Below are 27,179 nucleotides of genomic sequence, written 5' to 3'. Positions count from 1 at the left end.
CTCCTTATCTGATTATTGTTTTTATATTTAAGGCCCATTGAAGCACTTTTACTGATGTTTCTTTAAAAATAAATGCAGTATTTAGACCATCTCATATTATATTGCAGTCATTATCCAAACTCAAGTTAAGTAAAAATAGCTGCTAATGAAGGTCATGAGAAATTATTGACACCACATATTTAGCTTGCAATTCACGCTATTAAATTCTCTAAAATTAAACAACTGTCCCCTAGCTCTGTTCCTGCCAGCGGCCTGCGATGCTGCAGTCGTACTGACTGGCACTGTATTATCCATTATAATTCTCTTTATAATGGCATGGGATGAGTATTCCAATACACTGAAATATTAAGTTTCTAAGGTTATTACCTGCTGACATGAAGCCATCCTGTAAGCTGTAATAAAAAATAAATAAGCACATGTATTTTAATGCAGTAGAGTGGACGCAGCTGCTGCAGAAGATGGATTGCTTACAGTCCAGGCTGGAGCACTCAACAACCTCCCAAGGCCTTTTGCATTGTGAGACTAGCAGGATAAGGTTGGTGAGCCACTGCCTGTTCTTGTCCGTTACTGCCTGTGACTAAGTCTGTCTGGCAAACAAGGACGCCTGGACGGTCCGACTGAATGAAGGGGATTATGGTTTTGTGGTATGAATAAAACCCAGTTGCGTGGCTCTTGGAACTTGGCAATAGATTTAAACAGGCTACTGTCCAGATGGGAGAAGGAAAAGGATATTAAGTGATCAAAGGAAAAGAAAACATAAGAAACCCCAAAATAAACAAACCCCGAAGCAATCTCTAACTTCATAGCAATATTTACTGATAGTTTTTTTTTATTAGTATACTGAACTAAGGAGTGAACAAAACATTAGAAATGAGCTAAAGCAAAACTAAAAAATGAAGCCTGTTCACTTTTTGTTGTTTGTTTTAAATGCTCTGTGGGATGTTGGGCTGTTCACAACCCATGGGAAAGAGCTCTTCTCCCTGGCTGAATCAAGGAACCAGCAGCGCCCACGGGCTGTCTGCAGCGTTTGCTCAGCTGTGAATAGCGAGCATGCTTGCTGGTCTGCTGTAGTTTTTGTTGGGCTGCTTTAGTAGGACTTGCTGTAGATCATACAGCACAGTTTGTTAGCTGCGCGCACAAATCTCCGGTTAAAGATTTGTTGTTTTAAAGAAAAATATACAAAAAGAGACTATTGATCATGTAGATGGGATAGAAATTCTGATATTCATGCATTTGTTTTCTGTGCTCATTTGTCACTTAAAAAAATAGAATAACAAATTACCACATTAGAGAAGAAACCTAGCAGCGTAGAAGGTACAAACAGTAGATAAAACTCTTCTTGCTGCCAGGCTTGGAGAAATATTGTTTTCTTGGTTTGAAGCTTAGATTTCACCAGTCCTCATCGTGTCAGAGGCCCGGAAGGTAGTATAATTGGAAGCAAAGTTTCGCCTGAATTGAGCCCGATATGAAAGACCTAAAGCTGTTACGTTGTTTAAGAAATATGTTTAAAAATGGTAGCTATATAATCTGATTTAATAGTTGAATTTTAAAACAAAACTCTGAATTATTATATTTCTGTGGAAGGCCTTAGGGGTAGATATGGATATTAGTTTCTCTTTGTTGAAGGATAGTGTGTGGGTGAACAGATTTATTCGTATGCATATCAGATTGAAATAAGTCTTTTTGGAATAAAACTGTCCATTTTCATATGGTTTGGATAATTTTTATAGATGTCTTATATTGTTCCTTTATATAAAAAGAGTGCAGCGCAGACAAACATGTGCATCAGTGAAATGCTTTTTCCTTCACTACTGTAGTTTTTTTATCAAGGAATTTAGAAGACTTTTAAAACAAAACATAAACTAATGCTAGAAATAATAGATTTTTCAATTGCTTTTCAAGTCCTTCTTACAACAGATGAATCCTAGAATCATATGCCAGGGTTTTTTTTCCTCCTCATCCTCAAGTCTCAATTGCAATAGCATGTATATTAACAAATACCTATATAATTTCACTGGCATATTCTTTGTCTTGACAGGGGTAGATATTTGCTCTAGAAGCAGGAATCTATGTTGCTTTTTGAATTTTGCTTCTCAGTTATTTCATGTGATGGAATTTTCTTGTTCTCAAGTCTTTATGGAAACTAAAATTGTATGCAGAGGTTTAAAGTACATTATTGTTGCAAAATCAAGTGCTCCAGAGTATTTATGTTCTGAGAAGGGTGTGAATAGTGAGCAGTGAGTAAATGATTGTCTTACATAGTGAATAATTTGGCTTCACAGTGGAAGTAACTATTAAATAGTTTTATATTAAGAGTTTGGCGACTGTGTATGATGAACAAAGGGTCCGGTGGAAGAAGAGTGCAAATGTGTAATTAGAGTGTATCATTATGCACACGCTAACAAGGCAAACTTAGTGGGCTTGGTTTTGATGCTATTCCAAATGCTTAACTTACTGACCTTAACGGTTTAAGTAGAACAGTCTTTTGCTTACTTCTGGTAAGTCTCTAGCAAATTTGATCTGGGTGAGAAAGAGACAGCTGAGAAGTTGATTTGGCTTCCTTTATGCCTGATTTCCTTTCTCTGAAGGGGTCTACGGTGCAGTGTTTCTGCAGGGCTAATGTACCTGAAGGTGGCTTGTTGGTGTGGGAATGCAAGACTTTTTTAGGAATGGGCTTTGATTTAAGCTAACAAGTTTTTGCAGTGATACCTTACTTCCTTCTACATCTTTTGACAGGTGAGATGACAGCATATGTTGATACTATCCATTCTGGCCCAGTTAGGCTAAAATTAGATCTTTGATCAAGTCAAATTGGTAAAGTCCCATTTAAGTTACAGATTAAAAAACCCCACAAACCACACTTTTTGGAGTAGACGTATGGCCTCCAAAGTATAAAAATTATATAGTTATGTTTCCTTGAATGTTCATGTGTAGTAAATATCTTCAAAAATGCTATCAGCTCCTTTATATTGAGTTTTCTGTAATGGGAAGCATTCCAGTTCAGGAAACTGTAATGCAAGTATCTTTATCTCCACAACCTTCCTCCCCCAAATTTTATGATTATCTCATCATCTCCATTTTCTCTTTTGCCAGGTTTTAAAATAGATTATTTTTTTCTTGCCAAACAAAGCAGAAATACTGCTTTTAACTCCCTTGAAATTTGGCATCAACTTATATCTTATGAAATACAAATGTTAGGGAAACATGTTGCCGTACATCTGTTCGAGACAACCTGTATAACATTTCCTGTAAGGTCTGCATATCCATGCAGGATGTCCTTACAGTTCACTTTCTGTGGCTTTTCCATAATTTTTTTTCCTATTGGATGTCTGCCCTAGAGCAGTACACTGGTGCATGATGGCCATTAATCAGATGATTCCTATTTTGTTCTGGTATCACCATGAACTTGTATGTCACTGACAATTAAAATATAGTGCATTTAACTTAATTGTATGTTACGATGGTTGTGGCAAGGATGTAAAATGACTCTGAATGTAGTTTGAGGAAGCTCAACTCTAGCTGCATGGCAAGGTGGAATTCATTAATAACCGTGGTGCGGTTTCATTTATTGCCTTTGTGATGATGGTAGTATTGTTTACTTCTAATAGTATTGGCTAGGGGTATATGCAGCCTTTGGCTGGATCTGACCAAGGGTAAGTTAAGATAGGTTAAGATTAGCAAAAATTGTCTGTTTGGCCTGTGCGAAAAGCATTTTTTTTTCCTCATCTTGTCCTCACTGAGTTGTCATGGTGCTATTAGTTCCTTCATGCTTGATACCACCTGTTAGCTCAGCCTGATTTTTTTTTTTAGCAGAAGTTTAAGATAGAAAAGCTAAAATCAAGAGGATAGTTCACTCACCATGACAGAATCTATTTTATTTATTTTTTTGGTATGAAATGAAACTATCTGGCAAGTCTTTGTGTTTCTTTACTAGGGAAATGGTGCCCTTGACGTTTAAACCATTTTTCTCTACTTCTCATTAGCCAGTACTGTATTGTCCTAAATAATTTATCCCATTTCCTTCTCATCCAGCCTTTGGTGCTTGCCCTTGATTACGGGCATCCTTTTTCTCATCTGCAGTCAGTGTAAATATATCGTTCCTACCCTTAGCTTTATAGTGCTAATGATGATTTGTCACTGCTTCCTTGCTTGTAAGTCAAGATTGAGTTGCAGAGAAGTTACTTGCCTTTTTGATAAGTACTGAAGCCAACAGACTCTAGAAAACAAGACACGTGAACTAGAAGTATGAGAGGTTTTTTGTTTTTTTGTTTTTTTTTTTTTTCCAAAGACTTTCTACAAGTAAGATGCAATTTTCTGTAGAACTGGAATTAATTATATCTGGTATCCTAAGAGACTGTTAAGATTGCAATGCAAAGATGAGTCCCTGCTGTGGTTTCTTGATCACCTTGAGGAGATGACAAGATAAGTAATATCATCAATTACCACACGGTCCAGGAAAGTTTGATTAGTTTGAGGTTTTTAATTTAGTTTTCTCCGGCACAGTTGAGGTGCATGCTTAGTGAATAATAAATCACCAGAGTGAATTAGCATTTTAGGACAGATGTTTGGTTTTGGTGATGATGGAGAGCTTGAGGGCTACAGTCAGCGAGAATGGGGAGAACTTCTCCTAATGTCTTCTTACCTGCAGTAGTCCTCATGCTGAAGAATTTCGGCAGCTGAGGTTAACTCTTTGCTGCTTTGTCACCTATGTAGGTTTAAAGGTTTTATTTGTCTACTGAAAATAAACTAAAAGAATGTTCTTTTGTTGGCTTTAGTGGAGAACTTTATTCCTTTAGCATACTGAGGGATGTTCTTTTCTACTGTGTTTTAGTTGTCATTGTTATAGAAACAAATTTTGAGCAGAAGTGTTCTTTTCTTTATTGTTTTTAGTAGCTTATGCTTTCATAAGTTTGCCAATACAGAGGCTTTTAGCATGAAGGACACAGAGAAAACACTTTTAAAAGCTTAAGTTTTCCACCGCAACCTCCCTTCTTGAGGTTATCTTTAAGATCATAATATTTGTACTAGCATATTACTAAGTTGTTCTTTTCTTCTTTGAGAAATGCGATAATACTCTGCCTAAGTAAAACTCCTTTTTTTTTTTTTTTTTTTTTTTTTTTTAATAAGCTTGCATTTTGCTTTCTTTACGTAAACACCCACTGGGGACACCGAACAGATACAAACCTTCCCAGATGGTACTTAAGATCATTTGGTTTTCTTCAGCTTTCTCAATTCTGTAATGATTTCATTTTCATGTTTAGCTCCGAAGAATCACATTAATATAAAAATATCTATTTTAATTAATTAAATCACACTTAAAATATAAAAAAGGGTAAAGACTGTCCCTCCTTAACTTCAAGTATGTTGAAAATACTGGCATTTAAAAAAATTAATATTTCCAAAATAGGTATGGAGAAAGAATACACTGCATCAACAATTCCCACATGTCTTTCAGTCTCTTTGTAATTCTGAAGGCATCAGCTCTGAGAAATATTTTTAATGTTGCTTTTTAAAATTTTTTTTCTTAAGAGTTGCCAAAAGGTGAGAAAGAATAGATGTTTGGAAACCTCTGTCTCTTCTTTGTTTATTTTTATGTGATCATTCTCATAACTCTTCTGAGACCTTTCCTTTTCTAGCATTTGTTTTGAAGAGAACAACAGAGCTGTGTGGTGTTCTCTAAGTTGGTGAGGCTGGTATAGGCAGCAGTATTATTTCTGTCTTCCTGTCTGATACAAACCTTGGGTAGATAAAAGAGAATATTTTCATCCTTCTTTCCAACAGTGCTCTGAGTTCTTTTGATGACTAACTAGCTGCCTTGGAACTGTGATCATCGATTTTTGCCATAAAATGCAAAGTCCTCTAAGGTTCAGTGGCTTTCCAGGGTTTCATTTCTTGTTCAGGCGGTGGCAGCGTCTGACATGCACCCGCTTTGTGGAAATATCATCTGGAATTTGGGTGCGTTAAAATATATAGAGCTTTCTTACAAGGTACACTTGGTCTATATAGGGAGGTCATTCCCAACCTTAATTATTATATAAAGGACCCAAACATCCATGGAATGTTTGGTCAGCAGTAACTTAAATCCTCATATGCTGTTGGTAAAATAATGAATTGCCTTAAACCAAGCATACGGGTTGCTTTCCAGCTCTTTTTTTAAGAAACGTTCTACAAGCCGATATTTCTGCATTAAGAACACTTTAGGTCTACTAATTAAATGGATTAACATCAAGTTAGTATAGTTTTGATACAATATCTCTCCCTCACCCGAAACCCTAAAGCAGTATTTTTTGGGACAAAACCCAAATATCCTATGTCTTTTGGTTCTCTTACCAAACCATATAAAACTAGTAAATTTACATAGTGTTTTTGTGTGGCAGGGACTCTCCTCTTGTATCAATTTGGTTTTCATGTCAAATCTCAAAATCTAGAATGTAAGGATTAAAATCTCATGATGAAAACATTTATTAAACCTTTTAAAATTATCTTTAAATGTCAGTCCCCAAGCCCATCACGTATATAGCACTGGGGGGAAAAAAAAAGGCATCCGAGAGCATTTTGTTGTGATTTTTCAAATTCATCAAATGAAAGCAAAGAGCTGTAATAAAAGCTGTCAGACTGTTTTAACTGCAGATTTTGTTGCTACTTGCATTGCTTACTATGCTGTGACAGACAGTGTTTATAGTTTTCAAACAGTTCTGCAGTACTGTTTTTGCCAAGTGATAGCTGTTTATACTTGGAGAAATGTGGGCTCCCTGTATTCAGTCTGAAATGATTTTTATCAGTTAATGCCACGATTCTGGTTTGGTGTGCCTGAGAACGTGCTTCTGTGCTCTCTGGCCTCCAACTTAAAACCTTTCTTAAGCCAAGGAATCTTGACTCTAATACTTCCTTAAATAACACTTATGTTCCCTTTTCTCTCCACAGTGACTGAACTGAGTTTTTTTTTTTTTTTCTGTCATTGCTGAGCTTTTATCGGAAAGATGCGTTATATAGTCTTGTTCTGTGGGGTCTGTGACCCAAAGACAAACTAGTAACATCTCCCACCCTTCTGCTGACAGTTTATACCTTTTGTATAAAATCCTTTTCTTGATGGAGAAGAGTGAATGCAATTGGAGTAAAGACCTTACAGGAGAACGTATGAAGAAGTAACAGAAGCTGAAGATTTATGGAATGGCAAGAGGCTAAGTGGAATAAAGATCGAGGAAACAGTTAAATTTCCTTATAGACACACCAGATATTCTTAAGTTTTACCAGCGTAGGAAAAAAAGACAAATATGACTGGAGTAGGAACCAAACCAAAGGCCTGTTAATGTAGTAAATAATTTGATATAAAATTACACTTGAAAAATAATACGAGTTTTTTCTGTTTCAAATAAATGGAATACTTGCAGTCATAGAGTTTATGTATAGACTTAATACTCTGCTGCTGCCTAGGGACTTCTGTGTGAGTATCTCTTGTCACTTAGAGCTGCTCTACATAGTAACACACCACTCATTTTGCTTTGTCCCACACATTGCTGTTATCGGTTCACTCTAAATTGGATTGTGTCCAATTTTGGCATATTTCTGAAATTTAGTTTGGTGGCTTTTAGATGGTGAAGGACTCTATGCAATATTTTTTGATGATCTTGATAAGGACATAGAGTGTATCATGAGTAAGTTTGCAGATGACACCAAGTTAAGTGGGAGTGTTGATCTGCATGAGGATAGGGAGGCTCTACAGAGAGACTTGGATAGATTGGATCGATGGGCCAACGCTAATGGTATGAGCGTCAACAAGGCCAAGTGCCGGGTCCTGCACTTGGGCCACAACAACCCCATGCAGCGCTACAGCCTTGGGGAAGTGTGGCTGGAGAGCTGCCTGGCAGAAAAGGACCTGGGGGTTCTCATTGACGAGCGGCTGAACATGAGCCAGCAGTGTGCCCAGGTGGCCAAGAGGGCCAATGGCATCCTGGCTTGTATTAGAAATAGTGTGACCAGCAGAAGGAGGGAGGTGATTGTCCCCCTGTACTCAGCACTGGTGAGGCCACACCTTGAGTATTGTGTCCAGTTTTGGGCACCTCAATACGAGAGAGATATCGAGGTGCTGGAGTGAGTGCAGAGGAGGGCAACGGAGCTGGTGAAGGGCCTGGAGAATAAATCTTATGAGGAGCGATTGAAGGAGCTGGGACTGTTTAGTTTGAGGAAGAGGAGGCTGAGGGGAGACCTCATCACTCTCTGCAACTACTGGAAAGGCCATTGTAGAGAGGTTGGTGCTGGTCTCTTCTCACAGGTAATTAGTGATAGAAGAAGAGAGAATGGCTTCAAGCTGCAGCAGGGTAGGTTTAGGCTGGACATTAGGAACAAATTCTTCACAGAAAGAGTGGTCAGACACTGGAATAGGCTGCCCAGGGAGGTGGTGGAGTCACCATCCCTGGATGTGTTTAAGACTCGTTTAGATGTGGTGTTAAGGGATATGGTGTAGGGGAGGACTTTGTAGAGTGGGGTTGATGGTTGGACTCGATGATCCCAAGGGTCTTTTCCAACCTAAATGATTGTATGATTTTCCTATCAATCTGTACTCGTAAGAACTGTTTGTAAATGTAAACAAAGAAATAATATATATGTTACAATAGATACGGATTTAGATAATGCAGAACAGCTAACTCATTGTTACTGCTTCTCCTGTTTTCAGCTGGGAAAGAGTTAATTTTCTTTATAGTGAATGCTGGTTTTAGATGTTGCTAACTGATGTTTACACTATTCAAGGACTTTTTTTAGCTTCCCATAGAAGCATAGACGGAACAATGGTATGGCCAATGGAATATTCCATACCGTAGACGTCATGCTCAGTATATAAATGGGTGTTGGCCGTGGTGGGAATCCAGCATCACTGCTCTGGATGGTGCCAATTCACCGGGCGGTGAAAGTGACCTGTGTCATTGTTATTATTATTGTTGTTATTATCCCTTTACTGGTCTTGTTTCTATTAAACTGTCTTTATCTCAATCCATCAGATTTTTTTTTTTTTCCCTCCCTTTCCCCTCCTTTTTTTCCAAACTTTTTTCCCCACCCTTCTGGGAGGGGAAAAAGGGGGTAGGGTGTGAGCGAGTGGCTGTGTGGTTCTAGTTGCTGGCTGGGGTTGAACTGTGACACTACTTCCTCAGGATGACTTAAACCCATTGTCTTGTTTGTCTACTAATGCTGATGGGTGTTTTTTGTTCTCCATGAATGTCGTCAAGCAGTTAAATTTGGCAAAAGTAGGAACTGACGTTTTCTTACACAAGAAGAAAGTGATCATGAAGATGCTCTAAGAATAAAATAAAAGAATTTTTATTTCTTTGCCAACCATGTATCTGGAGTAATTACCAAGTCAGCTACATTTGCTACATCTGTTAAGTGCATTGAAGGGTGAATACTAGATGTGTACTTACTGGATCAGTTTGATTGTATTTTTTCTTTTGCACCTAAAACCTGCTTCTATAAATGAAAGAACTCTTGTTTTTATGCTTGTCTTTCAGTGATGCCTTTGTGACCTGTTAGAAAAGTAGTCTTTGTTGAACATGCAAGTAGGCGTTCTTTGGGATCAAGGCACTTTTCCTTTCCTAGCCTTTACGCTTGCAGAACGTGCAAAAGAGAATTAGTAGTTACCAGGTGTTAATACTGGCCTGTCAGTAATGGATGAATGCAAGCGCCCACATCTTCTAGTGTTGTAAGCTTTGATCAGGTGCCATTTGATTACCACAGAAATATTTCTAATCTAGGAAATAAAAGATCCACTGATCTGAATATATGCCTTAGTCGCAGATGTTTAGTGCTGTAGGTGTAGTTTTGAAATCAGCTCAAGTAGAGTTATTGGCAAGTCATTTAACTGGTTTGTCTTTTCTTTTCCCTTTGTAAAGTGAGCATTTTTGTCTGCTCTTTGGGCTGCTTATAAGGAAGCAAATGTGAATTCTCATTGGTTATTGAAAACATCAACAAAAACTTGTATTTTTTGCATGTTTGCTTGAGGTCTCTCTTTTGTGTTTCCAATCAGATACAAAGAAGGTGGTGAAGCTTTGTTAGTATTGCTTCCCTCAGAAGAAAAAGGCATGGTGGAACAGCTGGCACAGAGGAAGGTACCTGTCAGTGAAATCAAGTAAGTGACTAATGGCTCGTCTTTGTTATTCAGCCGTCTTTCTACAGGAACAATGTGTGATGAGTCTATGACAATCCTGACGGAGTAAAGTGCTTGAATTGCCTGGAGCTGGACACACAAGGGAAATAATTTGATTTTGATAGTATTGTAGAAGGAAAAGACCTTGAGAGGTTACCTATTCCGTCCCCTTTCCCAAAGGCATGATTGGCATCATTCTTATCAGATGCTCGTCCAACTTGTCAATGAATATTTTCACAACTTCCCAAAGTGATCTCATCTATACTTAACACTTCCTGACATTAAGGTTTTTTTCTTCAAGTGTCTGATAAGCCTTGCAAGTAATTTAAGTGAAATACTTCTTTTGTCCTTTGCCAAGAATATATGGAAGATTATGTATTCTCTTACTTTCTATGTAAGTGAACATTATCATGCTGTCTCTTTCTCTTCTTTTCTTTTGCTGATCAACCAATTACAATTTCTTTAATCTGTCCTTGTATGTTTATATACCTCTTATTGTTTCTGTTTCTCTTACCTGTCTTTTCTTTAGTTCTAGACTGTTTCTCCAATTTGCCATGATCTTTCTGACTCAGTTAGTTGAAGAACAGGAAATAAAAGGTGTGGCTAAATCGTCATTTTAGATACCAGAGAGAGTATTCTGATGGAGACCTATAGAAGTCTATGCTATCTGTACAAAAAAGAAATGACTCCGAAAGAATTGCAGAAGCATGTAATGATACCATGTAAAAATAAAAAAGCACTTATATTTCCAGTGTCTGTTAAGTGCAGAGTAACGGACACGTAGGAAAGACAAAAACCCTAACTGTAAAAGAATAAGAAGCATCGGTGGTAATTTCTTAATTGGCAGCTATAGGTAGGAAGGTGTTCATTGTTCTTTGAGCTTGTCAGTCTTCCGCTAAATCAAAAGAGGAAACAGAATGTGAAGGAAACGTGGAAGAAGAATTGAAAGCAAGCCAGAAAATGTGGCATGAGCCTGACTCAATTTTGAATACTTATGTAGTTGAGGTTACACCATGCCAAAAATAGTAGAGGGGAGCTAGAAGAAATCCAGAGAAGGATGACCAGGTGCAAAGTTAAGTTTCTGTATAAGTGGATATGAGCAGGGCTAGGACTCTCTTATTTTGAAAAGCTGTGGTTTGAATGTGAAGACACGGATATCTAAGCAAAGAAGGTAATTAACTGTATGCAGAAAGTGTTCGTGGAATAACCGTTTTTGAGAAGAAATCAAAGTAGGGTGAAACTTTAAGTGGTTATTATTGCCTTGTTGCTTAATCCTTCAGGTCTGCTCAAAATTAACTATACTTTATTCTTTGAATTCTAGTGTGAGGAAGGATGGTAAGAAATTGCCACTATTTATACTGTTATCTGTTTTTTGTTACACTTTCCATATACTTTTATGTCCAAACTTGAGTTAAGGAACAAAGTGAACACATTCCTTGGGGTTTGTCGTTATTAAAATCTCCTAAATGAGAATATTTTTCACTTCATTAGCTTTTTCTATTGTAAATTCAATAATGTGATGCACTAAGGTAAGCCAGGATAGCCTGGTCGATTGCAATTTGATATGATGGTGACTTGTAACAAACTTCTTATTTCGCTTTCACCAATGGAAAGGAAGGCTTGTGTGATTAGCTATAGTGAAGGGGAAGGAAGCAAGAGCTTGGAAGGATAACCACAAAATACTGTCATTTCCTACTGAATCTTAGTCTTTTACGAGTACTCTGGTGTTCAGCCTCACTGGGCTGATTACTCTGTTTGGTTTCCTGAGGACTGCCATTTTTGATACCATAGTTGGATGCCATCGCTCCAAACACGCCACACCTGGACATAAGCTGTCGTTTCTGCAGAAAATAGAAACATGCATATACCACTTTCCAGATTTAAGGTTTAGTTCTATTTTTTTGAAGTATTTTTGATGTATGGAATATGCCATTTCAGAAGCACTTGTGAACTGCACTTCATAATGCTGCTTCTATGTAACAAACAAGTACACAGCAGCCAGTGAAGTAAATGCACTTTTTCTGGTCAAACGTGGGTATCAATTCTGTGTAGAATGTGTGAGCTTCAAACATAAGACAACTTTTCCTAAAACAGAAAAAATGAGGACTAGAATAGAGTTAAACAACTACCAAAAATCTAATTATGCCTAAAGTTTTCACGTTGCTGTTTAAAAAAACCCACACAACAACAACAAAAAAAACCCAACAACCAAACAAAAAAACCAAACCCCAAATGAATGTGGATAATATCAGTAAGGAAACTGAATTAAAGTCTGATATTTTCTTTTCCTTTAAGCATCATAGTGCTTTAAGAGGATCTGTTGAATAACCACCACAGCCTAACCAAATTGTCTCTTTTTCCAAACTTCATCTATTTCTTTCTTAAAATGATAGTTATTCAAATCATTTATTTTATTTTGATATTCACTAAATAAATGTCTGATCTCATGCATATTACAAATGTTTCACCTTTCTTTGACAGCTAGGCTTTTAACTTCTTGAGTAATACAATTAATTGTTTGAACAGCTTATCATAGAACATGGTAAAAAAGCCTCTTTAGCCTGTATTTATTCATGCAAATCCAAATTGGTATTTTTGTACCAGAATAACAATTCAATTTTAAGTCGTCAAATATTTCATTCCCCCCCCCCAATAAATGCGTATTGTATTTATAGTGCAACTTAGATGTGTTTCTGGAGAGACATCCATGGCTGTTGTCTCTTAACGCATTCTTGCTAATTTGGTGTTACATCAATGGAAAACTCTCTGCTTTTTTTTTTTTTAACACCACCCCAAAAAGTCATTTTTTTTCCTAAGCCAAGACATTTAAGTAACATTCCTAACTGCAATCACTATAAGCAAATTCAGGACTTTTGATTAATAATATATTTTTATCAGCCTGCCCCAAGATCCAGTTTTTCAATCTGTAAAATTTACATGGTATTTGTAACATCATAATGAAGGGCAGTGCTTTTACTGAGGATTGTCTGCCTAGTGTGGTTAAGGCTTAAGTGGTTTAGCATCATACTTCTAAGATACTAACTAAAATCTTTAAAAAAAATTCTTGTAATTATTTGTGGATTGCAAACCAATTTCATCCTAAAAACTATAAATGTTCTTAGATTGTTTACTTCTAGCTAGCTTCCCAATTAATACAACCCTGGTGTGTTTTGTCAGTTGTTAAATTGTTGAAGAAGTTCCATCAAACCATGGATCTTGTTCCATGTCTTCTGTTGAAGTCTTCTGGTGTTTGTGCATATTCACCTAATTAAAGATTCTCAAGAATTGATTTAACTTGTGAGTTAGAAGGCAATGAGCATTGCTCGCTGCTGACATAATTTAATTCTTCCAACTTCTGAAATTCATTCTGAAAGCTTTTTGTTTCTAAAACATCACTGTCAATTAAAGTGTTTGTTTTGCTGTTCTCGTTAACCCGTTATCTTGCACAGGGATTGCAAGAACTAGTTTTCTGTTACTTTCCTTGGTTTGTATTTTCTAACTTACAAACAGCTCTTAACATGTCTTTATTTCATTTAGACAGACCTTTTAAAACAGTTCCATAATTTGAAAGGACAGAGGGGAATAACTTTTTTCCTGAATACCTATTCAAAAGGCTAGGGTTTGGACTACTTACTTACCTTTCAATTTTAAATCTAAGCTCCCTGTAGAGCCTGTTAGTATACCATACCTTTCTAATCAGCACAAGCTGCAAATTTACAGGTAGTGCTTTTAACAATACGTCTCTGTCATCGTTCAGACAGAGCAAGAGAATAATGCAAAATATGCAATAATAAATATCATATTTTAAAGCATTCAAATATGGCAAAAAAGCTACTCTGAAAGTATTAAGTATCATGTTCATATTTATAAGGAGTTTATAATTTCAGAGTTTTAGGTACAAGCTGTAAACTGAAATTAGTTTTAATAATACCTTGAGACTACTTCTTCCCATCTAATTTTCTTGAGTAACAAGATAAGAACTGCTTCCTAAGGGGTTATCGTAAGAAATTTTGCATCTAGAAAATTTTACTGAGGGAAATGCAAGTACGTAGATACCCATGATGTAATATTGTTTTCTTTAATATTATGACAAAAATATGGTCTTGTGGAAAACAACAGTAACAGCCACAAAATACCTTGTTTTTTCTGACAGAGGAGAATACTTGGATATGTCTTACCCATGACAGTAGTATTAATACTGGAGAATCTATTGAAACTTGCTGTGTCCCAATTACCATCGTTACTGTAGGACAGTCCATTGGTGTCACTACCCAGCGTCGTTGTGCACCTGTACGTGATCTGCTGGTGGGTGTGATCTCTGAGCAGGCTTCCTGAGGGCCCAGCTCTTCCTCCTCCCACCAGCCTTCCAGGTTTTCCAGTGAAACCAGGGTGAGAGCACAGAGCAAAACCTGCTGCTGCTTGGAAGCTGGGTTGAATACAGAAATTGTTTTGCTACATCATGGCAGCATCATTTTTTTGGTGGTTGTTTTTTTTTTTGTTTAAATTACGCCTTGGAGAGGAAAGGGAAGAGAGAATATGTAGTTAAACAGCACTTGTATCCTAGTGTTAAAAGCAGGGGAAATGAGAGGAAAGCAGAGTGCGTATCCGCCAGGCAATTTGGAGAGCGCTGTCTGATCAGTTCATAAGAGGAGGCAAGCTGAGTTCGTATTTATATCATGGCACAGTCAAGTGCGGCCATTTATGCAACTGCTAGGCAAAACAACAGTTTCAAAAAGTTATATTGCTCCTTAAATGCAAGATTTGTACTCACAGAGTAACAAAGAAAGTTAAAACGACAGACTATGTCATAAAAACCCCTTCTAGTCTTTGCATAGTTGGTTCTAGCTCACTGGTTCTTAGCTGTTTAGGCAACATTATAAATGACAATAATTCATTTTAGTGTTTAGTATTTACGTTTGTCTCTCCACATAGTCACATGTATATAATTATTGTAAGGAGTTTTATTTGTTCAGAAAGAAAAAAAGACATGCAAACTCATTAAAACCAAAATCCAATTTAGCAATGACTAGCTTTCTTATTTTTGGAATCCCAGCATGAGATGAAGATGACAGTGGGTGGTTGTCATGATACAGCGTTGGAGAGGAGAGAATCTAGTATTATGACTTCTTTTTTAATATGCAGTGTCACAAATTTGCTCATTCATTAACAAACGCATAACCTCAAAATGTGCTTGGCGCACCATATTCTTGGTTGGCATTGCTTAGATTTACACCACATTATCTTGCTGTGCTTTTAACTGTAAAATATCTTCTGTTTTCTGTCTTTTCAAACCCTTTTCTTGCAAATTTCAACATTTTACTCAAACTAAAATTCATGTGCAGTCAACAAAATGTTGTGGCATCTTGTCTAAGATTATTGTCCATTATGCTTGGAGCCCCAATGGTGTATTATTTCCTCTAAGTAATGAATTATATTCCTGCAATAATCAAGTCATAGAAAATAACGAGTGATAGTGGGACTCAGTGAGAACGGGAACTTGGTATGCATTTTGAGTTTAACAGTGTCAACAGAAAGTAGCTGACAGGCCCAAATACTCTTTGAGCGCAGCTCCAAGGCCAGTTTTGCATTTGCTTAAAGATTTCTGGTAGACCGTGTTTCTCTCTTATGAGGATGTGCAACTGCCAGATGCTTTGATGACATCAAATATGACATCTGCTGTTTCTTTCCTGTTCTTAAAGCCTGCTAATGCTGCTGTGAAGGATAATCAAACTGATTAGTCACGTTTTGCTTCTAAGCTATGTTGGCCATTGTGTGTTTGCTTGTTTTCTTCAGGTGCTTACAAATTGTTTTTTAGGTATCAAGAAAAAAGCTAATTGTTTAACTTCTCTTGTTTTGCTCCCTTTGAAGATGGGCACTGTGGTTACCTGCCCTGTCCCCATAGATTTTTATCTGTCTCAGATGAGTACTCAAGGTACAACTGTGACTCAAAGTGGTCTGACTTTCCCTCTAGCTGCTATGGAGCAAAGTTCTTTTGACCCATCTGATTTATCGAAGTACCTGTTGTCCTGTGATTTGCAATTCTGGTGTGAGCTTGGACTGTGCTGTAGCTGTTGTTCCCTGTCTGATTGCAGCTGCCACTTTGAGTGAAGGCAAGGGAAAAAAGACATTAGCTAATATAAGTGCCTTGAGGTCATCTTTTAATAGCTTTCCTATAACTTAATAGCAATCCAGTACCTCTCTGGGCTGTCTTACTACTGCTGTTCAGGTTAATTTTATTGTTTGTTTTTGTTACTCGTGCTATCCTCTCTTTTTGTATCTCATTTTGTGCTTATATTTCTTACATTTCTTTTTATACTTGTCTTCAGGTCTACTTTAAGCTTTCTTCTTGAGTCACTGTAGCATGCTGATTTCATCTAGACAACTTTTCCACTCTTCCTCCTGTTTTTCCTCTGCAGTGAGGTAGTATACTTTGTGTTCGTACTTGCTGCTACAATTCAGTACGAAGCAAACCACTGCTTTTATTTTGCAGTTCTACCATTTTTCCTTAGTTCATAAATATTTTCACTGTTACCTTCTCAATCTTGTTTTATAGAACAAAATCTAGAAGAGCCTTCTTTCTATTTATTTATTCTATCTTTGGTATCTTGCGTACATTCCATTCTGCATTGCATTTCAAAGACGACTTGGTCAGTTTGTGTCCCACTGAATTTTTCGTGCCTCTTCTTTTCTCTCATGTCTTTACAGTTTCAGAGTAAATTATTTACTGGCTTGAAACTGGAACTCGGCTTTTTGATCTTTCACTAAAACTGTAGCTAAATAGCTTTTGTGTGCACTACAGCCTTCCACTGGCTGTATCTGACAGAGATAAGAAATTGGAATGATGAGGGAATAAAGCTTGATGTCTTTATAAATTAAAGTATTCTTTGGTAATACTGTCCAGCCCCTTGCTTAATTGCTGTTTTCATTTTTAGTAAGAATAATTGATAGTCATAATAGTTTGTTACAAAAAATGACTATAAAATGTTTTTTAATCAGAGTCCTGTTTTTAGACTGACTTAGTGCTATGTGAAGAAGTACGATTTTGACTTTTTTTTTTTTCTTGACTTCCTTCAGCAAAGGCTATGTTTTGTTGTACAGTATGGGATAAGATGGCCCACTGCAGCAAGAACTAGATTAAGAAATCTGGTAGTTGTGTATCTCTTGACCTCTGCTTGAGGGCTACCCTCCTACCATGTTTGGTGGGTTGTATGATACACTTGGTGGCACTAGCAGATCCAAACTAGAAGTAGATGAGAAAAGATCTGGGCAGATAAACCTGGAATAACGTAGGTGTCACTGGAATAAGTGTAAAATTCCAGAGTCTGGGAGAGGACTTGTATAACTTCTTAGTAGGTTTAATTGCATTTTCTATAACATGGTCCCTGTTCTTTATTCACTTGATCAATATCTTGAGGATCTCTTAAATCTGTTTAATCTCAATATCCTTTATTTTTGCTCTTCTGGCTGTAAGAAAGAAGTACTTAAATTTCAATATTCCCAGGGCATTGGATCTTATTTAAGCTTTCAAAAATGCTGAGAATTTCCTTGTAAAAACTGCAATCTCAGTATAAAGTAGTACTATAATTCACTTTGCTGCTTCTCTATCTTTTTCTCAGCATTTTTATAAATTCAAGAAATTCTTTACTGCTGATTTTGGCTTTGCTTTGGAAGAAGTTTTACCGTCTTCACTGGAAGCTGTCTCTGGATAAAAAGTCTGAACTCCCATTTGTCTTTTCTGTATTATTCATTTGAGGAGTGTATGCTTCATCCTTAATATGGTTCTATTCTAAGCTTGTTCAGAGTGGTAATAGCTTTATGCAAATGAAAGCAATGCAGAAGATGTGAAGATACTCCTGAGAACTTAATAGCTGCTTATTTTTGCGCGTTCTAATAATTAAAGCTAACTTTCTTCTTTTTTTTTTTTTTAAATTAGAATTAATCCTGAAAAACTTACAGACATCCAAAAGCGGATGCAAGCTTTCTTAGCTCAAGATCAGGAGTTAAAAGACAAAGCTCAAAGGGTAAGTCAGTTGTCTGCTGCACTATAGTTTTTGAGGCAAGCTAGTCAAACAGAACTGCTGTTGGAATAACTGACCTACTTATATGTGCCCTAGCAGCAGTGTTTGGAACAGCTAAATTACTCTGATTTTTAAACTTTAAAGATGGCATCAGTAGAAACAATAATCACATATTAAAAGTTGGTGGTAAGTGTGCCTGTTAAAGCCTGCGTGAGTTGACATGGGCTCAACATGGGCTCATCACCCTACTGCCCGAAGAGCCACCTGACCTACCGCTGCTGTGCCAAAGTTAAGGCATAAATGGGGATATATTCATTTTAGAGTCTCAGGTATGCAAGTAATTTTTGACTGAGTAGTCATTGCTTCTCAGCTTTTTGAGGGTTTTTACTGTTTTGTTTGAGTCTTTCCCAGCTGTTTGAGTCCTGAACCTGGGGAGGAGTAATCCCATGCACCAGTACAGGCTGGGACCAAGTGGCTGGAAAGCAACTTTGCAGAAAAAAGCCTGGGGCAACAGGTTGTCCTAGTGGACAACGGGCTGAACACGAGCCAACGATGTGCCTTTGCAGCAAAGAAGGCCAAATGCATTCTGGGCGGCATTAGGCAGGTTGCTGCTGGCAGGTCAAGGGAGGTGATCCTTTCCTTGCCCTCTACTAAGCCCCGGTGAGACACATCTGGAGCACAAAGCTTGATTCTGGGCTTCCAGTACAAGACGGGCATGGGCTTACTGGAGACAAGACTAATGAAGAACCACAAAGATGACTGAGTACTCTCCTGTATTAGGAGAGAAATATAAATTAGGTGGAGCCGTTCTGAGTGGTGCCCAGTGGCAGGAGAGGAGGGCAATGAGTGCAAATTTATGTGCGAAAAACTTCATTTAAACCCAAGAAACATCTTTTATTGTGAGGGTGTTTGAACACTGGAACAGGTTACACAGAGAGGCTGTGCAGTCTCCATTGCTGGCTATTAAAAACTGGTGTGTTCCTGAGCAGCCTGCTTTACCTGACCTTGCTTTGAGCAGGGGCCTGGACTAGATGATCTCCGGAAGTTCAACTTCAACTATTCTGTGATTCTGTAAAGCATAAAGCTGTAAAATCAGTACAAATATATCCTTTTCATCATGTATCCTCATTATGTAGCACAAAGGAGAATAGGACTGTGTACCCTTTTCAGTTCAGTAACCCTTTTGATTGAAGGGGATAGGTAAATTGGTAGTTCTTCCTGAGGACTTTTCTTGGGGACCTGGTATAGAACATTTTGAAATCATAATAATAAAAAAGGTTACTGAAAAGTATCAATCCCATTCCTTGGCTTAAAAAGTAAGAAACATGAAACCATGTACACCTCACGTGCCCACTTTCTTAATCAATTTCTATTGTTGTATCTCCTGAATATATATGACAGTTTGCCCTTTCTCAATGGTAAAATCCAATGCATTTTAACTTTCATTTCGATTTAAATGAGAAGCAAAATAGCTTAGAATAAATCTTCCGGGGAAAATGGAGAAGTGTGTGAATGGGACTATGAATAGATTTTTTTGCTGCCCTGATTAACGTTGGGAAACTCCACGAACAGTATGTGAATTTCACTAAGGTTTCAGCAGATTTGGGGAAGGTTAGGAAAACTTAAAATAACTAGGTAGGTTCCTGAACTAGAACGAGCTAGCTATAAAAGATAGATGGCCTGTGAAACATTTCTGGGCATTGTGCAGCCTCTTCTTGCCATCACTAGACATGTTTACTGACCCTTCCCTTGTTTTGTAATATCTTTAGGCCATTAACTCTTTGGGATAGAGCTTACTACTTATGTTATTGAAGCACTGCAATATTTTGGTTTTCTGAGGTTGGTTTGCTTGTTTGTTTTTAAATGGTATAGGTATCATGAACCTATGAATTCTGTAGTTGTACCAAGTTTCTTCCAAACTATGCAAAATCAGGAGTGCAAATTGAGATGCAGGGAGACGAGATGACTGGAAGAAACACAGGAAAATCTTTTAGCTCACTTTAAAAAAAAAAAAAAAAAAAAAAAACACCCACAAAAAAACCCCAAAAAATAAACTAAAAAAAAAAACCCCACACAAACAAACATATAGGTCAAATTCAAAGAGCACTAACAAGGCCAAATCAGAAATCCACAAATGCCAAAGCCTGAGAAATACAAGTTCTAGCCAAGAAAAAACTCGCAGAATTTCTGTATTAGTGTAAATAACTTTTTATTTGTCTGAGCTAGCATGGGGATTGATGACACCTCAAGATACTCTGGTAAACCCAAATGATAGGATTAAATGAAAAGGGGATTATGAATGTTTAAAGATAAACTAAGAGTTGTAGCCTTTCGTCTGAACTCGAATATAAAAACAGGCAAGTTTCTGTATTTAAACTCGTAAGGTGAGGTTCATCTCACCCAACTTCAGATGTCCTAGGCGGCTAGTCTGCATGAGCTTTCATTTGTAGCTGATAGAGAAGAATAGACAGTTTTAGGATGCATCCTGACATAGATACCTTAAAAACCCTTTGGGATGGACGAATGGTAGTTTCTTTGCACTGCAAAGGTAGCCTGTGTGACGTGACCTGGCTTGGATGCCTGCAGTAGAGACACTTACTGGGTCAGAGGAATGTCATTCTAACGTTCCCAAACAAAGAGTCTTAAATCAGTGTGCCTGAGGAAGTCAGTGGAAGCTTTGTGAATAAAATGTCTACAGCAACGTTCAAGGGACTACTTTTAAAACTACTTTTGGCGTTCAGGTATCTCAGGCTTTTGTAGTGCACAAAGTATTTCTTGTAGCTTGTGGAATGTCACCATAAGCTTCATCCAGACGTTGTACAGGCCAGATGTCCTGGAGACATGTTATGATCATCTGCAACTGGCACAGGAAGTTGCAGTTACACCAATTTGTACCAGAAGTGACAGAGCAGCTGGTTGGGGGAGGATAAGAGTAGGAAGCCAGCATCATTTTACTTAGAATGTCTTATTTTGAAGGAAAATACTAACAAAGCTCTCTTTTTCTGGCTTTGGCTGTTTAAGGTCTCTTAAAAGGCAGAGAAAGACAATTCTGAATTAGGCGAAAGAAAATAATGATAAAGTTTAAAAATAGCACAAGTGAAATCAAACATGGGCTGTCTGTCAATGTTGCAGATAAAAAACTTAAATTTATTTTGAAATTATGTTAATTGCCAATTAATTACTCTTTCAAGCCATTTTTGTTGCAATTTTTCATTTATAGATAGCAGTGCAGCGTCATCTTGCAGACAAGCTATGTATATATTCAAAATCTTGAAGTATGGACAAGTGATTTATCATAGACATGTCCCTCCTTAATGAGATTTAAGTATGAGCATTCAGATGGACTGCTGGGGCACATTTGCATAGTATTACATATCGATATGAATAAAACAATAAAAATAATGCACAAGAAATCCTGACCTTGTATCTTTATATGGAATGCTGGATTTCTGAAAAGCATGGGTGTTGTGCTGTCTAGCCTGTCTGTTGCAAACTGCCAAATTCTTGACGTTTATAAGAAATAAATTCCCTACCTGAATGGATCAGATTGCAGTGAAACAGCATAGCTACACACAGAAGTTCATGTAGGATGTAGTTAACTGTGTTGAGGGCATGAGCTCTAAGTGACTGCATCCTCTAAGCTTGTTGATTTACTTCAAGGTGCTTTTTTACTTTGCTTAAAAAAAAAAAAAAAAAAGGAAAGAAAGAAAAAAGGAAAAAGAAAATTCTTGATGGTTAATTGCTTCAACAAACTTCATGGTTCATTTGATAGGACACGGTTCCTCTGCTGTTGCTTGGAAAGAGGGAGGGTGAATCAAATTGGGGCTCCTTTGGAACCTTTGCAGTTCCTCTCTTGGACTGATGCTGCCTTTTGGCACTTCTTGTAATTTTAATATTTAATATGCCAATTCATCCAGTTCTGAAAAGCAGTTTAAAAAAAGAATGTGTTTTTCTTGCTAGTTTGAATGTTACTGCGTAGGGGGTACCGGGACACTGAAGTGATGTCTGTCCGTTAAATTCTTCATTGCACCCAGAGGGACATGCAGGGTGTTACAGCTGAGATTCCAGTCACGCCCCGTTACTTGGAATTCTGTCAAAACAGCACACAAATTTAATCGTGTGTATATTAATACTTAAAACAATTATCCTAGAAATATATCAATAAATCTAAATTTAAATGTAGCAAATTAGTAGAGCATAGTACTTGTTGCCTTACGTCTTTCTAGTACTTGTACAATAATCTCAGGTGGTTTTGAGCGCCTTTAGCTACTGTTGTAATAGAACTGTAATATGTTTCTGATGCCCAACATTAACATTTTCCATGATGGTATAAATAAATTCAGACTATATTTTTGTAATGTTCAGTTATTAAAAAAGCCCTTGAAAGTGATATCAAACCAGCAAAAATATCAGTGGACAACAGCAATTGATAAAAGAGCAGGAAGAAGGTTCAGACTGACGAAGCTTGTTCTCCCTCAGCTGTTCACTTGGTGTGCGCAGAGTGGCTAAGTCTTAAGAGAACTGAATAAATCCAAGAGAGATGACGGTATTTTAGGTTGAAGGTTTTATTTTAGGTTGAAGGTTTACGTTGACAGTATTTTAGGTTTAGGTTGAGGTTGAAGTGAAGGTACTGAAATCAAATGAAAATCAAAGAAGTCATATGCTCTTTCTGTACTTTTTCCTATAAAACAACTCTTCTATGCAGTATCTTAACTTTTCTAGTTTGTGTGTAAGCTCTTGAAGTAGGGAATATCTTTTGCTGGAAGTGTTCACAATGCCTAAAATAATAGAGAATGAGGTCAGCTGAAGACTCTAGTAATCATTATATTACTCTTGTATTTTTTTTTAACTATCTTACCTTAATTAGATGCTCATTTCTTTGAACATGGAGCAATACTGTCCTGTATTCAGTCCATGACAAACTTGAAAAATCGTTTTGAGGCTTAGTGGGTTGAACCCTGTTGACAGCTGATAGATGTGAGTTAGAACATCTGGCACTTGTTTGGTGGTTCGTTCTTAGTTATTGTAGGGCTTGGTCCGTGTTCAAAAGGTGTGTTCTTTCTGCCCCTTAACTTTCACTTATTAATTTCTAGACCACGTGTACCAAAGGAATACTAGTAATGTAAGTGGATAGCTTTATAGGTTATGGAAGAGGCAGAATGAGATTTCTACCCTGTGGCATGTAGTGACTCATGTAGATCTTAAGATCTGTAGATATTGCAACTCTCAGATTCGCAGGAAAGATGCTTCTTGTTTAAACCCATTTTTTTTCTATCTGCCACTAACAGAGAAAGAAGAGGCTCTGTCATTTATTTTTGTCACTGCTTGCTAAATTAATGAGATCTGTCAAATTTTAAGCCTTTTCGTAAAGGTTCTAGTGTCATGGTTTAACCTCAGCCAACTGCTAGGACTACGCAGCCACTCACTCACCCTCTGCCTCACACCCCTCCTCCCCATCAGGGAGAAAAGAAGGGGAAAAGAAGAAACCTCTTGGGCTGAGATAAAGACAGTTTAATAAAAGAGAAATGGAAAATAATAATAATGGTAAAAGAATATACTAAACTAAGTGATACATCACGGGTTGTTCTCACCACCTGATGATCGATTGCCCGGCCCATCCTGAGCAGTGATTGCAGAAACCCTGTCCCCTGGCCAACCCCCCGTTTATATACTGAGCACGATGTCTGTGGTATGGAATACTCCTTTGGCCAGCTTGTCCTGTCTGTGCTCCCTCTCAGCTTCTGTGGGAAGCTGAAAAAGTCCTTGACTAATGTAAACATTACTTAGCAACAACCAAACCAATATGTGTTATGGAAATTCATCTCCTACTAAATCCAAAACACAGCAGTTACAAGAAAGAAAATTAACTCTATCCCAGCTGAAACCAGGATATCTAAATATCTTTGTAAAATGATTAATAATTTAAGGTGAGCAAACGACTGTTTTAGTCTACACCTCGTTGTTGACAGCAGCTGAATGGATTATTGTGCTAGCACTGCTAAAATTAATTGATAAACATAATCTAAACAGGAAACTTTACCCAAAAACTTAGCCTTTGGAAAAATAAGCAAATGAAAATTTACTACTGTAACGAGGTGTTGGGCAGCTTGAAAAGTATATCTCCTATCTCCACATATCTTACAATTAATAGTTGTTATTTCAGTTTGCCAAGGGGAAAAGTATGACTTTATGACATTGCCTAATTTACTGTCTCACCTTTCTTTTCACCTTTAGAAATGTTTTTTCTGTTACACGCATTTAAAGAATGCCCATAAGAGATTTATGCTGCTAACTGTTGGGTGTTTTTCTCCTCTATCTCAGATTAACAAGAAATAGCCTTTTTTTAAAAAATTTTTTTTAAATTCCACGTGAAGTCTTAATACAGTAATTTTCTCTGACAGATGCCTGTACGTAGCAGAACAAGGGATTATAGTCTGCTTGGATATAGCCATATGAGCTTAATTTGCTATTGTTACTAATGTTTGCTGGTTTAAGCCCCATGATAGGAGTTTTGGCATGTGTTAGAAATTAGGTTATGAACAGCAGAAATCCAAGGATCTTTTCTGATACTTAAAACATTCCAGTATTTACGCTGCTGCTGATAGGCAGAAATAGACTATGTAAAAAAAAAAAAAAAAAAAAAAAAAACATAAGAAGAATAAGAATCTTTCCTTTTGGGAAGGAAGGAGGGAAAATACAGCACAAGATTAAGTCGTTCTGTTATGCAGTGCCTCCAATTTTCTTGGTGAAAGTCTCCGATTAATTGAAACTTCAACGTTAGACTGGCCTTACTGAATGTTGCACGGTGAATTTATGTTGGTCAGCTGAGTTGCATTCATTGACTGCAAGTACGTGATGAGCTGATGGCAAATGCAAGGTAATACGAAGTATCCTAGGCTACAGTGAAATGCAGCTATATTGAGTTGAGTCACTTTTTGTTAGTGGCTAAGATTGTCAGGACACCTCAGATTGATAGCTACACAGTCTGTTCCTCCTTCCACATAATTCAGATGTCAGAATAGCATGGCAAGATTCAGAAAAGCTGGGAGTTAAAAAAAAAAAAAAAGAATCAGTGATGTTTCCTCCGGACTAATTTGCCATATTTTCTTTCTAGCGAAAATAACATGACATACTGTTGGGAAATTCGGCCAATTAATGTGCATTTGATGAAATATTTGAACACTTAAAGTCACATCACTTCTGTAGTACTGATAAATTTTGTCTGATGGGTATTGGGTAAAAGAATTTCAGTCTGAAATCTACGTTAGAACACTTAATAGTGAAATTCTATTTTGTGTTTAGAGCAACAGCATAACATTAGTTTCATGTGTTAGTAATTGAATGGTTTCTTTTTTTATTAAATAATTTTATTTTTCTTTCAGTGTTTTGTATCCTACTTGCGTTCAGTTTACTTAATGAAGAATAAGGAAGTATTTGATGTTTTCAAATTGCCTCTAGCAGAATATGCCCTGTAAGTATGATCAACTTGGAAAGTGAAAACTGTGTCGTGAGAAGTTTCACAGTGTATGATAGCTTTAAATAGCTCTTTTGACTATGTTAACACACAGAATTGGACAGTCTTGTAATGTGTGTGCAGTTTCACTTTTATGCAGTGCTTTTGTATATTTTCAAAGACATTCTACATAGAAATTATGTGTAAAACCAATATATCTCTACAAAGAGAAATAACTCTTATAGCAGAAGGTATATTTGCTATTTACAATAGAAGAAAAAACTTGTGAAGCAATAGGATAGAGAACAACAGGTTTTTGATTTTTTGTTTGGGTTTTTTTTGGTGTTTTTTTTTCTTTCAGATTTGCCCTTCAGCCTCATAGCTAAATGCCAACCTGTAAAGTGTAATATTTAAAAAGAAATTGTAGTATCTAAAGATGATACACTGTGGTCTCATTTTGGGTGTGATTGGGACACTGCTCCTTGGACATAAATTACTTTTCAGAAGATTCAGTGCACTTGATAAAGATGAAACATCTGCACTGAACTGAGTAGAATCTATTACTGTGTCAACTTTTGTACATAAATGTGAACCATTCCGTGTTTTGTATGGGAGAGGAATTAATTTTGACAGGTTGACTTTACAGATGACAACCATCTGAGATTGTTTTAAGACATGAAGTTTTTGAATAATCTCATGGGATGTAGGGTAGTCAGAAGGGAGCAGGAGGTGCTTAAGGATGCATGGTAAATTAATTTTACGTCTCTGGAATTTCATACAGAGAAGACTTAAGTCTTCAAACTTGTCAGCACGTGGCATAATGAACTAAAATGTGACAAATTACTAGACTGTAGAACACCTGGTCTTCCTGTGCTGTGCTGCAATTGACATGATTATGTTTTTTAAAGTACATAAGCCTATTATAAAGGATGCTTTCTTACTTTATGATCTGAGAAATTTTTAAAAAGGAGAACTAGTGAAAACTTGATACATTTCACTATGTGCATTGCCTGCCCCTTCACCTGTGTGATTTATCAGCATCTTTAAAACTTTATTGTAGGTCTTATTATGCTGAATGTAAGTGATAGTGGCAGAAGATTAGGACTAAGAGGGATGACCACACAAATCTGACCAGTGTGTTAAGAAACCAACTGGCAGGTGGTGGTAATGCTGAATTTTTGGAATTGCAGTGGATTCTGGATTTCAGCATAATGTACCATCTAGTATCTGATATTGATGTGGACAGATTAGTCCAGTTTTCTGTTCTTCTCAGGCCTTTGTGCCAGGATTTGGTCCTTCATCAACGTAAATTCTACTCCCATCTTTGCAAAGTTACTAGAAAGTCATTCTTGTATTAAAATGGGAGAAACCAGACAGTTGTTTGGAGAGAGCTGGAGAGGTTTAGTCAAAACTGAAATATATGAAAGGGTAATAAAAAAGTCAGAAGATAATGAATCTGGGAGATTATTTGGGGATTCTGCTCTAAATGAAGAGTTTGTTGGCACTCTTCTTCCCCACTCTCCAGACTGGTAGTCTACCTAAATACACCCTGCAGTCCTCTAGCTTTCAATTC

The 27,179-nt window shown here is 37.1% G+C and overlaps 1 protein-coding gene across 1 annotated transcript in view; it reads left to right on the top strand.

Annotated features, from left to right (window-relative positions):
- DDX10 (DEAD-box helicase 10) overlaps positions 1-27,179 on the top strand; it is a 193,869-nt gene that overhangs the window by 20,701 nt on the left and 145,989 nt on the right. The window contains exons 10-12 of the mRNA XM_074570042.1: positions 10,016-10,117; positions 18,069-18,156; positions 25,536-25,624. Of these exons, the coding sequence (XP_074426143.1) occupies positions 10,016-10,117; positions 18,069-18,156; positions 25,536-25,624 (279 nt within the window). The remainder of the gene's footprint in view (positions 1-10,015; positions 10,118-18,068; positions 18,157-25,535; positions 25,625-27,179) is intronic.

The sequence above is a fragment of the Larus michahellis genome, chromosome 1 (assembly GCF_964199755.1).
Source record: "Larus michahellis chromosome 1, bLarMic1.1, whole genome shotgun sequence".
Lineage (NCBI taxonomy): Eukaryota > Metazoa > Chordata > Aves > Charadriiformes > Laridae > Larus > Larus michahellis.
Note: the sequence above shows the minus strand (reverse complement) of the source record. Positions and strands in the feature narration are given on the sequence as shown.